Here is an 18137-nt window from a genome sequence, read left to right on the forward strand (position 1 = left end):
TATATACTATCTCTAACTGTGCATGCAATGTCTTGTATATAATGTATACCCTGCTCACTTAATGTAACCAAGAATTATTTGTCATCTTAACTCTATGCCCAGGACGTACTTGAAAATGAGAGGTAACTCTCAATGTATTACTTCCTGGCAAAACAATTTATAAATAAATAAAATGATGCGTACTGCGCTCCCACCGTCCAGTGTCACAATGTGCTGCATTTCTCTGTTTCATAGAGGTGTTTCCATGAATGTACCACTCATTTTACAGGGAGTCTCCCAGCCCCGGTGATGATAAATATTTTCATCTTTTATCTACTTGTCCAGCAAAAATGTCCATTAGGAACTGCCGCGGGGAGCCAAATATTAAGAATAACCCAAAGCCTGGAAAACATGCCAAATGTCAAAAACAGTGGCCACTCACGCCTGGGATCTAGTATATTTTTTTATACAGTGTGTGTATTAATTACATTATGAAATACATACAATGTCTACAAGAGATCTCATATGTAGCTCATTTCCTCTTTAACCCACAGAGAGCAGTTCTCTGTTTTTTACACTCGCACAATATTGTCATAAGTCAGCGCCGTGTCACACAGTAACAAAGGACAATAGCGTGTGCATCACTTTTTTAAGAGCTTGACAACTAGGCCTCAAAGTTTCTGGGTGGAATGGCATGCAATGGCTGTTTAATTGCATTAATGTTAAAGGTTTAATCAGCGGCAAAGGTGGACCAAGTAACTGTTTGCAGACGCGGGACAAAAGCCTTTCACACAACTGTCACATTTTCCTTTCCATGTGTTCCCAACCTCTGATTTTGAATCCCCCTTTATCTGCGGATTCTCACATTCTTGCAAGGAAAGTGCACATTGTTACCGTGCAGTGCAGTAATGAGAGTAATAGAGGAGCTATCTAAGCACTTGCTTTATTTACAGTACAGTAGTTACAAGATAACACACATTCCTTGTGGGGGAGACAGGGGCAGGTTATTACATTTTAGGAAGACTATGTCTAGAATCAGCGTTACTTTGCACTTTTATAAAAGTATCTGATGCAACACCGCGTTTCCTGCTAGCATGCTGGTTTTAGGATACAGAGAACTACAAATGAACAATGGAAAATATTGGATTCTACTTCAATGGCATCATTCAATTTCTTATACAAGGACATCACTTCTATCACATTAACGCTTAGGAATATAAATATTTTATTAGGATTTTGAGAAATGTAATTTGGGAACATTTAACCTTATTTACGTTGTCTGTTCCCTGCAACAACAAAAAAATTGTTCCGTTTGAATGTATTTTAAGTATTACCACAATAATGTTATGTTCTGCGTCATGTTTGGCGTTAAGAACGTGGAGTGGTCACAGATTATAGATGCCACATGGTTGGGAGATATTCGATGCTACATTGTGATGTTACAAAGTTAGGTGCACAGAGAATACTTAATATTTTGAATATTTCAGCAACATAGAAGCATATTTTATTGTCAGAATCACGTTAATGTAAAGACAACTTGTTTATCTACCAACAGATGTATAAAATGTAATGTACAGGTTTACATTAACAGCATTTTGGAGGGTAGAGGGTGAATGAGCACACTGTATTGTATAATTATGCTCTCTCAGTTGATCTTCTAGCACTTTTTCTAACCCCCTTTGCTCCTTAGTTTTGATATCACCTGCGGAAGGGTCACCCATTCCAATATTGCGACTTCTTTTCGATATTATTCACGTGTAAGGGAGCAGTGTGTTTGTTAGTCTACATCTCAGATGCATCACCCATTCGCATTGTGATTTGTGAAAGCAGAACATTCCAGAGGTAAGTTGAGGGTCTGCTTATATAGCAAACTTATTCTTGAGTGTATGCTGTGGAAGGCTGACAATATATATTTACCAATGTAATACATTAGGGGTTTTAACTTTAAGATTCCACTTTTTAGTTCAATTATGGCCCATATTTACTACGCGGTACTAATCCAAAATACACTGGCTCGGAAAGGCACCAAGTGAATGGGACTTAAGGTGTCTTCCAGGGCTGAAACGTGTCTGTGTCAGGCTAAAGTCAGGGTGCCGGCGCATGTGCGCGCTACTGTGCGTGCCGCCGTGCGTGCTCCTGCAGCCCCAGCGGTGTGCACAATGGCTGCAGGAGATTGGGGAGGCGATCGGGGGTGTGGCAGGGGAATGGCGAACGCATCACGGATGCGTCACGAAGCTGGTACACCCTCATTCGCTGAACCAGCTCAGTGACGTTGACGTCATGCGACTGCAGCCAGAAACACAAAGTATCGGGCCAAAATGTAGCAGCGTCGACGCGCTACAGCGCCGCGGGCACTTTAGATACTACCATAGGAACACAGGTAAGAGTCCCGATCGTGGGCGCGCACATAAGCACGCGCACGTCGCAACACCGGCACCCTGAGCACAGCCTTATATACCAGTGGTGCTCAACTCCAGTCCTCAATACTCCCAGCAGGTCAGGGTTTAAGGATATCCCAGCCTCAGCACAGGTGACTCAAGCAGTGGCTCAGAGCCACCTGCGCTGAAGCTGGGATATCCTTAAAACCCGACCTGTTGGGGGGTCATGAGGATTGGAGTTGAGCACCGCTGGTATATACCACCTTACCTCTCAACACAAGGGAATTAAGATCCTTTGTTCGTTCAGAAAAACATAAAAGCGTGTGGTTCTCGTTTGTGTTATCACTTTCAGATACTGATAAGAGTGGTAACTTTGTAAGCAGCGCTATACAATATTAATTCAGTGGTGGAATGATAATAATCTATTGTGCTGAAAGATTTTGCATCGTTCTCGTCTGCTTTGCAATCCTAATACAAACGGGTTCATCTCACCTGCACATAGACCATAACCCCAATAATGTCTTGCATTTGGTATTCTTTGTTGCTCTGTTCTTACAAAACTAACTTGTGCTCTTGTTCTTGTAAGAAAATTGTACTTTGAACATGTTTAAAGCACAGTATGGTGAAGTAACACTGGTTTGGCTAGGAACCTCAAACCCTATCCTCAGTGGCGGACTTACCTTTTTAGTCGCCTGTTGGCTCGGAGGTGGACCTTCTCCGCAGCGTAGTGGCGTAATGACGTCACGGCGGCATGTGACATCGCGTTGTCATGTGACGTTGGGTTTCCATGACAACGCGATGCTACAGGAGGGGGGCCACTCCGGAGAAGGTTAGACGCGCACAAATCCACTCTGGGTTATAGCCTTGTCAGCCTTGTGAGAAATCCGCCCCTGCCTATCCTGGAGATTGTACAGCTTTTGGTTGTTGCTAACAGTGTATTATTTATGGAACGAAACCCCATCTCAACAAGTTTCAAAGACACATTTTGGAAACTCAGGTGACATACACCGTACACAACTGCAAACCAGTTGAGATATTGTAATACAGGTTTGGAAGGCATGTCGTTTTCATCTTGCAGAGCAAGAAAACACATTTGTCATTTTTCAAGCCTGCCGTCAAAACTAGGGGTGCACGTTGTGTAGTTGTAGAACTTGTGCTATTCTGTTTGTTTCCATAACTATATAAATTGTGCTTGTGAACGCACCTACTTGGGCCTGAGCTATACCAGGTTATGAGTTGCATGCAATTTAGAAAAGTTAAAGGAAATCAAACTCAATTCCTGCCTTTCTGTTTGTTGCGACCTTCACTAGAAATGTGGGAAACTTTCACAGGAGTTTGTAAACTACGCAGAATGTGAGAGTTTTTTTTTTCTTCTGCAAAGCCTTTTGCAACTTAAGGCTACAGCCCCAGTGTCGGCACTATAAGTACGCCTGCCAGGCTGGCGACACGTGCAGCTCTGTTCACTCTTCTGTGCAGTGCTGCAGGGGGAAAGACAGAGGGGGGGGGGGCATGATGGGGGTGTGGCAGGGGCGCGGCCATGACATCACCCTGCAGGTTCGCCCTCATTGGCTGAACCGCCGGGGGCATTGCCAGCACTCCGTCGCAGTTCTGAAGACAGTTTTACTGTCTTCAAAAAAATCTGGTCGCGCAGCGTGGCGACCAAGGTAGGTGGCGGCCCGGCCCCATAGAGGGGTGGTTCTTGTCCTGCAGCGCACGCCGCAGCAGCCAGCAGGGACCTAGCCTTAGAGTATGCAAGCGATTCGCCAAGCCTTTTTAAGATGAGAGAGTGGGAGAGAGAGGCCAAACTAGTAGAGTACCCATTGACTTATATACCTCCCAAAACACGCATCTATACAACATGTGGAGAGTTTCCTGTGAACACACCGGGGATAATTGGGAAATAAGCCTATTTACATATTTAAAGCATAGAGCTTGGCAAAACTTTGAGTTAATGGTAGAAATGTGTGATTTTTGCGCATTTTTTTGCTTATTTACAAGTATAGGGAAATTTTACGACTTTGGCAAAGTTTATGAAAAATATGTTGAAAATGTATGCGAACCACTTTTGGACACTTTCGCACATCTCTAACCTTTACTCTTCCCTTGTGAGGATTCTCCAGGTTCATTTAATGTTCAGATTCCCCAATGTCTTTATGGAAATATATACAGCCTGTTTTGCCCAGATCTCTACATTATGGATGGTAAATGTTGCAATCAACATATCACTTCTATTATTACATATGTCACTTGAAAACCCTTTCCTATATTTTTGGCATAATCAGAATGGTTTCATATTTACCAACAAATACTTAATCGGGTCAGGTTTGCAGTGCTTCACGTTGTGGTATCTGCAGTAGTTAGGGTTATCAGACAGGCATTAACATGTGTTTGAATGACATCTCTGGATAAAAGGAAATGATACAAATATATAGGAGAAACGAGATGGGGGCGCAAACCTTGTCACAACATATGAAGCAAAGTGGTAATTCCAGTTTCCAAAGTTCATGTAAAGCAATCTGTCATATTAGTCAAATGAAAAGGAACTCAGCCTGCAACATACGTAAGATCTTGCTGTGATCTCGGACAGCTTTTCTGTGAGTGAGTTTCATCTTCTTTTGAAGCAATAAGACTAAGAAATTCTCCAGAATATATGTTTTGATTGCTTTTGTCTCGACGTGTTTGGTTGTTTCAGGAAATACATTATATTCATTGAGATACTGCACGTCTAAGAATAAAAAAATACCTTTCAGTGTAATTCCACACAAAATACATAGTGAATAACAAAAACAATATCCGACAGTGACCATTTCATGGCATTTAACTTCCGGTTTCAGATCAGTAAGGAGCAGTGAGTATGTCATGGCTGAATGAGTCACAGATTTTTTTTTAAGCTATTGACAATATAACTTTAGTAGTAAGAAGTAATAAATGCAACGGTTTTGCCTCTGGTTTTATAATCAGTAGCTATCAAATGAGAGACTTTTGAATTCGGCATATTTACAGAAGGCAAATATATTTATCTATTTGATCTTAACGCAAAAGAGGAAATATTGCAGCGATGTGGCGATATGTATACGTGATTTATAATCTTGCGTAGAGATCCTCGTAGTATAGTTGATTTAAAACTCGTTCCTCCATATGATGAGGCCAATTCCATAGGCCCTTTTATTTTTACTTATTTTATGAATGCCACCATTTTCAAATATATCTTCTTTCAGGGTTTGGAAAGACATCTAGCTCTTCAGATGTTTGTTTCAATGAAAGGTGTGAACATGTTATTCCTTCTCAAGAACCATCTAGACTTTGATGTGAGGATTTTTCTTTCCTACCTCAAGTGCCATTTTGGACTCCTTTCAACCAGTTTAGTCCTCTCCAAAATGTCCCAGCATATTCTCGCCCTCGCCATTACTGCAGTGCTTCATATGGCACTCCCTTGTTTGTGGGTTGCAGGTGGAACTTTCCTACATCCACTGATATATGTACTGCAAGCAACATCTTCCTTTTTATCCCCAAGGTCCCATACACGACCATTGGTATCTACCTCACCTAATTTTGTACTGATTCTTTATTAAAGCGCAACTCATTTCTGTAAATTGAAAGAGAAATGGAGATCTTCATATGTCTTGTTTTGTGTCAGCCAGTAGATTTGTTTACTGACCGAATACCCTTGAGAAGCTGTCGTCTTCTGTGTGGCATTAGCCAGATGGAACGAGAAGAAATATTTTCACAGTAGCAATGTCGTTTTTTTGTTGTTGTTGTTTTTTTTAATTTTTTTAAAGTTGTGATAAAGTGTGTCCATCTGGCAGGTTTTGCATAATCCCAAAAGAAATATAACGGTATAAGGACATGAGGCAAAAACGTATGGTGCTGCACAATTAATGTGCAAGGCGGTTAGAGTAATGCCTGTGCAGTCACAGTGATAAAATGCAGCAAGCAACGTGAATCCTTCACCTTATTGAGAGAAAGACTAGCAGGACTAGGAATGAGCATGGAATGGGTATGTCAACACTCTATCTCCCTACATCAGGCTGCATTTCCCCTTAATTCTGTCTGCCCTCTTCTGCTTGCTGGATCTTTTGCCGTCAATGTTTAGACTCATGTTTCTCCTTTTCTCTAGGTTTAGCAGCTCTTGGAAGAGTTCCTTCACGTTGTAGTTCATCTTGGCCGAGGTTTCCATGAAGGCACATTTCCATTCTTTGGCCAGCGCCTCGCCTTGTTTTGTGTCTACTTCACGCTGTGTCTCGTCACACTTGTTGCCCACCAGCATGACAGGGATACTCTCTATGCTTCCCTTGATCTGGAGAATTTGCTGGTAGATTGGCTTCAGCTCCTCAATGGATTGTATGCTGGTGACTGAGAATACCAGAATGAAGGCATGACCCTTGGAAATGGAGAGTCGCTGCATTGCGGGGAATTGGTGGCTTCCCGTGGTATCCGTGATTTGCAGGGTGCAGACACTTTTGTCACAGCTAATAACCTGGCGATATGTGTCCTCAATGGTGGGAATGTAAGTGTCCCGAAATGTTCCTTTTACAAAACGTAGGACCAGAGAGCTCTTCCCAACGCCCCCTGCTCCGAAGACCACCACCCGATAGTCGTTACTTTGCTCTGGCATTTTAACGGCTTCTAAAGTCCTAGAATGAAAGTAAAAAAGAAAATATGTAACATAAAATCACATGTAAATGTGTAATACATTTCGATAACTTGACTGTTTATTTTCCTTAAAAATAAAGGCTTTTTTTTTTTTAGAAGTCCTTTCACTAACACACACATCAAACCAAACCAAACCAAACCAAACCAAACCAAAAATAAAAGTAGTTGTGGCGTCAAGAATGATAAAATATTTTACTTTGACAAATGACAAGATCTACCGTAATCAGTTTGGCAGAACAACTAAACCACAAAGCTCCATTAAATCAGGGCTCGTCACATTCCCTAAAACAGGAAAGGATGTTATTGTCACTGAGGTTAATGCATATTCTCAAATCTAATTATATGCAAAAACAATGGCTGTTATTTATCTCATTAGCATGGGCTTAATGTCATGTTATTGCCACATAATGTTGCATTATATTCTAATAATGTGACAGGGCAGAACCCCTGTCAAAAGAAAGCCTGTATTGGTCTGAGGAATCAAGCAGGGTGCTGGTTAATTGCAGCTACAGACAAATAACCAGCCTCCACCTGGCTCTTCAGGCAGGTAGAAAAGCCTCCTGCTTAATTTGCAGGAGAGATCTCTTGAGCACAGAGGGACTGTGTTGCCAGCAAGATACTCACAGTAACAGTTGTCTTGAGCATGGAAGGACTGTGCTGCCTGCAAGACACCCTGAATCCAGACCCTCTACATCCAGGGTGCAGCGAACCCTGGAAGCCGCCAGAATGTTGCTCCCAACAAACACAACCCAGAGATTGACAAAGGGCCCTCGCTTACAGGTACCTCTTTGGACTTTGGGGTCATAGGTTGGAAAGAGGCTTATCCTCCCAGCCCTGCAGATAGGGACTGGGAAACTGAGTTAGGCTTTACAAAGGGATAGACTGTTTGTTTATTTGGTTGCTTCCTCACAACTGTATTGTTTAAAACTACGGGCTGAATAAAAGCCCAGGTTTATTTCCCCCAAATATGTGTCCCTGGTTGTACCTCCACACATGTCTCCTACAGGGACGTTATGTCTTTCTTGGTTTGCTTCTAGCTAGACTTCTAAATAGGTATTTAACTCAAGTTGCAAAAGAGGGGAGGAAAGGGAAATAACGCTGGAACCATATGCTATGTTATTGGAATCATTCCTACCTGTGTTGAAGCAGGGATATCCTTAAATCCTGACTTATTTGTGGCCCTGGAGGACTGGAGTTGACCAACACTGCTGTAGTTATAGTTAACGTAATGCTCTTTACAGAGCAAAACATGACTTTAACATTACATTGTTCTCCTTTGAAGATACACAGTTGGAGTTAACATAGTTATGTCACTTAACGGAGCTTTGTGGATCTACAACTTTCACGTACTGTACACGTGTGAGCTCGTGACGTGTATATGTGATCCGGGTTAATACACGCAGCTATCCAACTAACATAGTTACATAGTCACATAGTTACATAGTAGATGAGGTTGAAAAATGACATGAATCCATCAAATTCAACCTATGCTAAATTTAGACAACAGATACTTTATCCTATATCTATACTCATTTATTGATCCAGAGGAAGGCAAACACAAAACCCCAGTGACATATCATCCAATGATATCTCATTAGGGGAAAAATAAATTCCTTCCTGCCTCCAAGAATTGGCAATCGAATTATTCCCTGGATAAACATCCTTCCCATGTTTACTTACTTGGTATATCCCTGTATAACTTTCTTTTCTAAAAAGATGTCCATCCTTTTTTTTGAACAAATCTATTGTATCTGCCATCACAGTCTCCATGGGTAATGAATTCCACATTTTAACTGCCCTTACTGTAAAGAACCCTTTCCTTTGTTGCGGGTGAGATCTCCTTTCCTCCAACCTTAAGGGATGACCCCAAGTCCTTTGTACAGTCCTTGGGATGAATAGTTCTTTTGAAAGCTCCTTGTACTGTCCCCGAATATATTTGTATATAGTTATCAAATCCCCTCTTAGACGCCTCTTTTCTAATGTAAATAAATCTAATTTAGCTAGCCTCTCCTCATACGTTAGATTGTCCACCCCTTTATTAATTTGGTGGCTCTTCTCTGCACTCTCTCTAGTTCCATAATGTCTTTTCTAAGAAGTGGTGTCCAAAATTGTACTCCATATTCAAGGTGTGGTCTTACTAAAGCTTTGTAAAGGGGCATAATTATGTTTACTTCCCTTCCATCTTTACTTCCCTTCCATCCATTGCCTGTTTAATGCAAGATAAGATCTTGTTTGCCTTTGCAGCTACTGCATGACTTTGGGCTCTATTGCTAAGCCTGCAGTCTACAAGCACTCCTAAATCCTTCTCCATCAAGGATTCCCCCAATTTATCCCCATTTAATTTGTAAGTCGCCTGTTTATTCTTGCTTCTCAAATACATAACCTTACATTTATCTGTATTAAACCTCATCTGCCATTTACCTGCCCACATTTCCAGTCTCTCCATGTTTCGCGTGCTTCAGCGCTTTTTCAAAGAGTGAAAAAGCGCTGAAACGCGTTAGACTGATCCACTCTGCTCACGCCATGTTGTCACCCTACTAAATAAAGCTGTTTTTAATGTAGCTTTTGCATTGTAGCCCCATACTTTTTGCATGCTGTGCTCCGCTTTCTTCACCTTTTGGATTTCCTTTTATTGGGGATAACTGTCTTCCCTTATGGGAACAGTTCCCTCAAGGGTATCAAAATCGCTTGCCTGGCCGACCTTGTTTTTTAACCTTTATCTTTTAATGCATAACACATTTAAACTATACATTTGCACATATAACCTTGAACATCTTATACATTACTCCAACAATCTCTTTTTTTCTCACATATCTAAAAAAAACTGTAACCTGCAGTACTCTAAATACCAACGTTTGTTTTAACACCCTTTGTTTGGAACTCACTCCCAATGAGCTCCCAGGTCTTACTGTCCAAGTTGGGTGTTTTCTTTTTTCTGGTAGCCTGGGTCAGGATGTTCTGCCACAACTCTCCCCCTTCGTCTTGTTAGGTTTCTAATCTGACTGTCTCTTGCTTAGTGGATACTTTTGTCACCTCTGGTGAAACCTGAATGTTCCATAGTGTTCCTCAATCTCTCGCCACCTGGTTCCAGGATCTCTGCAATGCTTGAGTGCATTGCTCTCTATGGGGGGAGCCCCTCGAGGGGCGGCTCAGCAGGTCCATCTTCTCCAGTAGCCTCTCTCCCTCTGCTGGTGGTCTGGCCTGCTGTTGCTGATCATTGACCTGCACAACCAGGCTGGGAAATCCCCACTTGTATTTTATATTTTTTCCCCTCAGTCTCTCAGTGACTGGCTTAATTTCCCTCCTGCGTGCCAGTGTTCTTGGTGAGAGGTCTGGGAATATCATGAGGCTAACTTCTTCAAAGGCTACTCTTTTCACCCATCTCGCAGCTCTCAACAGGTCCTCCTTTACAGTAATTAAATTTCAGATTCACATCCCGTGGATTCTCCCCTGCTCTTGATCTTGGGTGCAGGGCCCTGTGTGCTCTGCCTAGGTGAAACATTTCCTGATTTGTGTTTGGTATCAGGAAGAGGAACAGTCTGTGCAGATAGGCTTCCAGATCGTCCACCCCCTCTGGGATTCTTCTTATCCTTACATTGTTCCTCCTGGATCTATTGTCTAGGTTCTCTTCTTTTTCTTTTAATTCTGTAATGATATCTCATGCATCCTTTAATTCTGGTTGCAGGGTATTCTGTACTCCTAACATGGAGTCTGTTTTAGCCTCTGTCTAGAGAGTCCGTGCATTCCCCTGGGGCATTTATATCTCCGTTAGCCTCCCTCAGTGCTACTTTCAGCTCTGTCTGGAAGAGGGTTTGGATATTTAGGTCCATCTCCTACGTTTCTGTGGCCTTCGTGGTGTGTACCTCCTCTGGAGCCTTGCCTGTTCCGCCTCCTGTTCTTATGAGGGGCCACCATTTTCTCATTCCTGGTGCTGACCCTGCTTCCTAAAGAAGTCTGTGGCGTCACTCATCGCGGGTTGCTTCTTACTTTTTGGGGGCATGTGTGTGGTCCTTGCAGGTTCCAGTGCCTTTTGTGGCAGTTTTTCCTACATTTTGGTGCCATGACAGAGATGTTTGTCTGGAACTCTTGTTGGGCCCGAGCGGAGCTACTCAATCACACTCCCGCTGCCATTCACACCGCGCATGCGCTCCTCATGTCCCATATCTTTATTCAAATACTACTTAGAAGAACGCCATCTGCGCTGTGGTATTTGTATAATTAACAGATATCAGCGATATAACATAGACCTTGGTATCCATTTAATCAGCTGAGTTCCCTGGTCATAAATACATGTTTCTCTTCCCTGGGAACTGTAACCATATGCAAGATATCTCCTATTTATGAACGGTCACCGTTTCGCATCTGGTTGAGGGATATTTGAAGAATGTGAGGTCTCCTGTGCAGCTGACCCCCCAGCACCTCTATTAAGCCTGGGTACTGTCACCAGAAATTCTAAAACACATTTCATGTTAGTGTGCCATCAATGACGGATCCAGGTTCAGGCTAAGCTCACTTCTAGATAAACACCGTTCCGGCACTAGATGCATGTGCCCCTATATAAGACATAAATCTCCATGCTTTAACCCCTTAACACACAACATTCTCATTGGCTCACGTCAGTGATGGGAGAGACCTTCACATCATTACATTACCAAGTGCATTCAAAGTATCAAGTAAGTGATAATGAACTAGACTTGAGCTCAGGGGCTGGTCACTTCCTATATATTACATTTACATGGCTTGTGCTGTCACACTGACCTACAGGAAGGGAAATGCACAGGTAACAGAAAAGGAGAAATGGCAAATAAAGACAACATTGGGGAATAAACACTCGACTTACTTGCACATAAACCCAATAAAAGCTACAGGACCGCAGACTGCACGGTGAGGTTGTGTAATGTAATTATGTAAGCAGGACAATTGCCTTTTGTTGTCATTTACCTGTTGCACGTATCCCCATAGTTTGTAATTTACCTTGTATTGTAATTTTGGAAAGCCCTGTGTACGTTGTTGGCGTTACATAAAAATAAAATTAGACCCACATACACGTGCTGTTGTTTTTGCTGATTATGTGCGATTTTCTTTAATATAGTAATCTTAAATCTTAAATCAATAATAATCTTAAATCTATAATAATCTTTAATATATTTTTTTGCCCCAGTCTTTATTTAATTTTCTGGCAGTGCTCCGCTTTTTTCTCTCTTTTTTCTTATGTGCGATTAAGATTTTCTTCCTATTCTTAGATTGCTGAATCCTATGTGGGTTTGAATTTATTGGATTCTCTACTCTGCTGAATCCATCTCTCCTCCTCCAGGTAGGATTATGGGACGTGGTCCAGTTAGCCCTAGTCTTGTAGACATGAAACTTCTCATGGTTTTGCTGGTAGCTCTGGACTGGGGTTATTTCTTAGTCTGCTCAGACAATATAACATCTTGTCGAGTACCCTCCAGATTGGGACTCTGCATTGTAATTCGAATGCATTGGAATATATATACTTCTCTCAGTCCTAATGCAGGTGATCTGAGTCTTTGGGACACATTGTTCAGTGATCAAGTACTGTACTAGTGAAGTCGATACATGAATAAATAAGATCCGATAATCCAGAGATAAGTATAGACTGACTTTTGACGTATATGATGTACCATGTGTGTTTTTGTTTATTTTTTATATGCTGTCTTATTTCATTGTATGCGTAAACTTTAGAATTATATTTGAAAAATAAAATAAAAAAACACAGCAGCGCTAAAACAATAGAGAATTACCGGAAATATACTGTGGAAAATAAAAATATGCACAGAAAGTTCTACCTAGTAACATGTTCATACAGTTTAATGTTGATGACGTTTAACAGTGTAATTCTAACAAACGTTGCTCATGCTATAGCCTATGCAGAGGGGTCTATGGTTTTCATAATAGCCAGAATGAGCCACATTCCTTCCCAGATCTTGACCCAAGCCCCTCTGACACGTATTGTGAATGTATAATTGCAGGATTTTCCTTCCACTGCAATGAGAAACAAAGGAGAAGGGGCGGGGAGCAGCAGTTGTGCATCATCCTGGTGCCACCGACCTCTCATTGCTGCTTCAGCCTCAATACATTTAATCTTTAGAATGCACACTCCTACAAAATTCACCGACCTACAGTAAACCTATCTTCAGTGTTACGGCTAGGACCAAATTTAGGAATAGATATTTCATTTATTCTGCCCCTGAATATTGGGCATTGGTTTATGTCCTAAGAATAAAAATCCAAATCTCTTTATGTACTAATATCAAATGTGTAGTTAATGATTAGCTTATTAACATCTCACAGTGCAAGAGAGCAGCCTAAAGACATGAAATATTGCTACTTTCGATGGGTTTTTGTTTTTTCATTGATGAAATGTGATAGTTCTATATTTTACATTGAAAACTCCAGATGCACCATAGGCCGTGAAGAAGCTTATTAACTAGAAAAAATTCAGACACCTCTTTTGCAAATGTGATGTACAGTATACTGATATTGTGGGGAGGGAAGGGTGGTGGTCTGGGGAGAGGGGGGGGGAATTTAATTGGATTAAGGTCTCCTGGCACATAAACCAGATCTGCCTGACCTATAAGTTTAACAAAAGTCATGACTGATTTGAAAAACTTCAACTTGACTACATGAGCAAAGACTCTCTTCTTCTCACAAAGTAAATAAGAGGATAACTATAATGTAAATGTCATCCAATAACCTTCTACTGTAGATGCACCAGGATGTTGTGTTCCTGTTCTGTCAGAATATCATGATTTTAAATATTCTGGGGTTTATTTACTAAAGTGTCCCGGCTGCAAAACTGGAGCAAAGTCTGAGCAAATGAATTGGCCCAAATTTATCAAAGGGAATAAAAACTCCCACTGCTTTCAATGGGATTCATTTTCTTTGATGAAGACGGCTCTGTTTTTGCTCTGGTTTTGCAGCCAAGAGACCTTAGAAAATAGCCCAATCTGTCTCCATTGTGTAATTCCTAATATACCACCCTCACTGTATTGTTTGTTTATTTCATTGCTCTATTTTATCAGACAAAAGCTTGAGGCAAAACAGCTCATGATAGACCCTTAGCTTGTGCTGTATGATATCCTGAAATGAGAGGACCATATTCTTTATTCCCTACACAATCAGAAATCTTTACAATCAACCATAGTCTATAGGTGCCCTTACACCCTGGATCAAATAATGATTGTAGCTGCCATCAGTGCACAGTGGAATCTTTTCATAGTATGAATGTGTGAGACTGTGCCTTTCTCATGTTGCTAAGCAGGGGGTCTACCATCATATACACAGGGTCAGTGCTCCGAACTTTCATCAGCTGAAGGTTAGCACTGGCATGGCCATTAATTGTGCTCTCCCAGAAATAAAGCAGAGAGAGGGAGATTTACAACCCAAATGCCGAGGCTTCAATCACAACAACATTCACTGATTACAAAAATACCACTGATAATACAAGTAGTAAGTGGGGGCTTTAATTATCACAGCAGTGTTTACCACAGCAATTCAGCATAGCATTAGTCAATTCTCTCAAATGTAGGGCATCTTTGGGCTGAAGTAGGTTTTAGTATAAGTATTTCTGAATTACTGTATGGTTGAATATAGAATGAGTAGATAACTTTATAAAGGAGGCAATGAATCCGACATGACAATATATATATATGTGATGTGTGTATATATTGTATAATGTATAAGGTATGAGATATATATATATATATATATATATTTATATATATATCCCTCACAAGCCCTTTAATATGCTGCTCCCTTCTTATTTTCTCTTCATGATGGGACTGATTACACTGCATGTATTACAATCCTCCTATTGTTCTGTATAAAGTGCTGGTTCCTGTAACATTACTCCCTCCCTCTGCTCTCCTCATTAAAATGCTGACTCTTTTGCTGCAGGATTTTTACTGTCGCCTTTCAGGAGATGCCACCACTGCACAAAATAACATTAATAAGTACAAAGAATGGAATCAATGCCCCAGCCTCTCACCTTCTCTCTCTCTCTCTCTTCTTCCTCTCTCTCTCCTTCCCTTCCTGCGTTTTATAGCATTGTTTTCCAGCGATGCAGACCAAGGTTTATCTGCAGTCTGAAGCTGCCTCTCTCTCGGCTTCTGCTGCTTTTTTTTTTTCCACCCTCAATGAAAAACCTATGATGATGAGAGCTACTTCCAGCTCAGCTCGGATCTCCTGTCTTCTTACCCAGATCTGTCCTCTAAAGAGCCAGGCGCAGCAATTCCCATGCAGCTCTCATCTTCTCCTCCTCCATCCCCTTCTCTCTGGCGCTGGTCCCCTCTCCTCCTGCGCTCAGTGATTAATCATTCAGGGACATGTTGTAATTTGTCACTGATCAGCACCTCTCCGGGTGACTCCTCAGGAACACGCAGGGAACCCGTGGGTTGCAAGGAGGTGGGCGGAGGACACGGGGTCTGTGAGCATTGCAAGGGTAAATACTTTAACTGTATGTAGGTTGGAAGTGAGAAGTGCACAGTGGAACGTGGTTTAGTTTCACATGAGGACCTGAAACACAGGGTTTGTCCCAGGAATGTATGTCCTAGAAATCCAGTTATGCGGCATCGAAATAAAGAGAAACCGAGTAATGAAGGTTAAGTAGTTGGAAACAAGGGTCTGGTTTTACTAGAGGACGAGTTAACCCGTGTCTGGTGGGGAAAGTTGGAGAAATAGTTCTCTTGCTGTGAGCTGAGAATTGAAATGTTATGTCCTTCTCATTCTTACAAGAAGGACAAGAAGGGAACTGATGAATAATGGATTGGTTTGGGTCTGGAATTTGAGGCTCATATGGCATGAGAACTGCAGTGAATTCACAAAATCTGCTCTGCAGAGGCTGTCTCAGCTCCAGGAATCAGGGAGGGGGTTAAGGGGTCTTTCTATTTCCTTCTATCTCAGCTGCAGGATTCACATGGAGGATCATTTTTAAGGGGTCTTTCTATTGTGTGCCCTGTGAGGTTGTGACAGTGAAGAGATCTTTCAAACACAACCTGGTTTTTTTTTTTGTTTGTGGCTTCTTACCGTGTGTAATAAAAATGTTGGGGAATATTCAGTGTTTTAATCAATGTGGGGCTTCAGGGGTTAATGTGTTTACAGTTTGGCTTAAAAATACAAGAAATTGTGTTCATTACAAGTCAAGACCCTTCAGGGTTTAATTAGGGGGCATCACTGATGGCCCACTGAAAGTGAAATATGTGTTATATGGGACTGATAGAATCTAGAGATAAGGGCATTTGTTTTGCCAGAGCTGGGATTAAATTATGGCTCTTCTGACACCCCATTAACAGGACACTTTTAAAGGTACTTGCAAAGCATTCCTGGAAGGGTTCTACAGATTGCCACATAGCGTGACTAACACTACTGTTCAAAGGATATTTAAAATATGGAATCCTGAACCTGACACATACTCTGAAATATAACATTTAGATATTTGTCATCCTTTCAAGGAGACGAATACAATAAGGCCAAACACTTGAGGTGTAGAAGGTGGCCAGGGACAGATTTCCATTTGTCACTCAAATTTAGGAGCATGCCGGTCAAAATTAATATCGTTACATTCAGCAAACTCGCCCGATTCTATTGATATTACTCATGTGTGTCTAAGTATCATGGCCATAAAGTTATGAGGCCTTTTATATATTGAGCCAGCTTTTAAACGTCACAAGAGGAGATTTTTTTTCTTTCTGGTCATGTCAGCTGGAGCTGATTTACGACAGGGGCGGGGCTTATGTGCGTTTCAATGCAAGAAGGTCTGGGTATAACTGTTGGTATGTTTGAGTAGAAAATCAGAATTCAACAACAGGTGTGTTTTGTGAGTTCTCATCTATCCTACGCCAGTGATCCCTCTGGGAAAAACCTATGATATATGGTAATGTACTGTATAGGGATTTCTGTTTGTTTTGTCTTTTTATTTTAAGAGAATATTCTGCATTTATTGTAACTATGTTCTTGTAACAATCTTTTTCTGTAATCCAAGCCCTCTATTTTTGTATATTAAAGCCAAGCGTTAATAAGTAATGCTTTGGGCTCCGATTGAACTAGTTGCCCACTTTGTAGAGAGTAAAGTACATTTTCGGACACATTTTGCTACAACGGATTTGTGTGTTAAGTGCATAGTTTTTCTTTAATTAACAGAGACCAGAGGTTCGGTATGTTTTTTAATATATTTTACTTTTGGTGGTGGTGGTGGCAGCGAGTAGATATGATTGCAACCGAGTAAAGGGTAAATATTAATTCATTGAAAGTACCTTGCGCAGGAGAAAGGTGAGTTGGCTAGAGTAGCCGTGTGCATTAACCCTGGTTGCATATCTAAGCCACGTGCTCACAAGTGTGCTGCCCATGACAGATGGTATATTGGGCGGATTTGAAGGGGATATTACTCATTTGAGGGACCTTTGCGGAAGGTGAAAAGAGGGTCAGCTAGAGAGCTGTGCATTAACCATTGTCCCATATGCAGGTCACGTGCTCACAGGTGTGGCGTACGTAACACCGCAATTTACTTTTTTTTTTTTTTTAAATCAACACAACCCCTCATTGCATAATTTCTAGGACAATCTGACGCAGAAGCCAAAACCTTTCTCTTAGGCCGCGCTTATAGTCCTGGCTACGGCGATGTGACGGCGTGACGGCATCCGTCGCTGCTGTAATAGCGATTTCTGCTTATAGTGTAGGAGACAAGAGACGGGGACTGGGGGACGTGGCGGGGGCGTGGCCGTGAGCGGTTCGCCCTCACTGGCTGAACAGCTCACGTGTCGCTGATGTCATGCGGCAATCGCAGAAAAAAATCAATTTCCAGTGACTTCAGCGATTTTGGTTGCTGTGTCACACCATCGCGGCCGCGCTCACTTTAGGTGTACTTAACGGATTAAATCAACATGTTTTGACGCGTTGTCGCCGGGACTATAAGCGACTATAAGTGCCCTTAGAAACTGCTTATTATTTGGGATGAGCCCTGGAGCTGATACTCTTCTCTTATGAATCATGTTAAGAGGGATTCTTGTCTTCTGTGATGTTAATGTAAAACAAAATACTTCACCGGAAACCACATTAGGGTGTTGTTTACTAAAGTCCCCTGGCTACAAAACCGGGGCAAAGTCTGTGCAA

At 41.6% G+C, this 18137-nt stretch overlaps 1 protein-coding gene across 2 annotated transcripts; it reads right to left on the minus strand.

The window, feature by feature from the left end:
• Positions 1-889: 889 nt before the first annotated feature.
• On the minus strand, positions 890-15466 carry DIRAS1 (DIRAS family GTPase 1). 2 transcript variants are annotated; one of them, XM_075611409.1, is made up of 2 exons: positions 15228-15466; positions 890-6991 (listed from the first exon to the last, which is right to left on the minus strand). In XM_075611409.1, exons 1-2 carry the CDS (start codon positions 15266-15268, stop codon positions 6376-6378), a joined length of 657 nt encoding a protein of 218 aa, XP_075467524.1. In that variant the 5' UTR covers positions 15269-15466; the 3' UTR covers positions 890-6375. The 2 variants fall into 2 exon arrangements, with proteins under 2 accessions (XP_075467524.1, XP_075467525.1); XM_075611410.1 differs by having other exon boundaries at positions 15019-15464.
• Between the last annotated feature and the right edge of the window lie 2671 nt (positions 15467-18137).

Source organism: Ascaphus truei, chromosome 8 (genome assembly GCF_040206685.1).
Source record: "Ascaphus truei isolate aAscTru1 chromosome 8, aAscTru1.hap1, whole genome shotgun sequence".
Classification (NCBI taxonomy): Eukaryota; Metazoa; Chordata; class Amphibia; order Anura; family Ascaphidae; genus Ascaphus; species Ascaphus truei.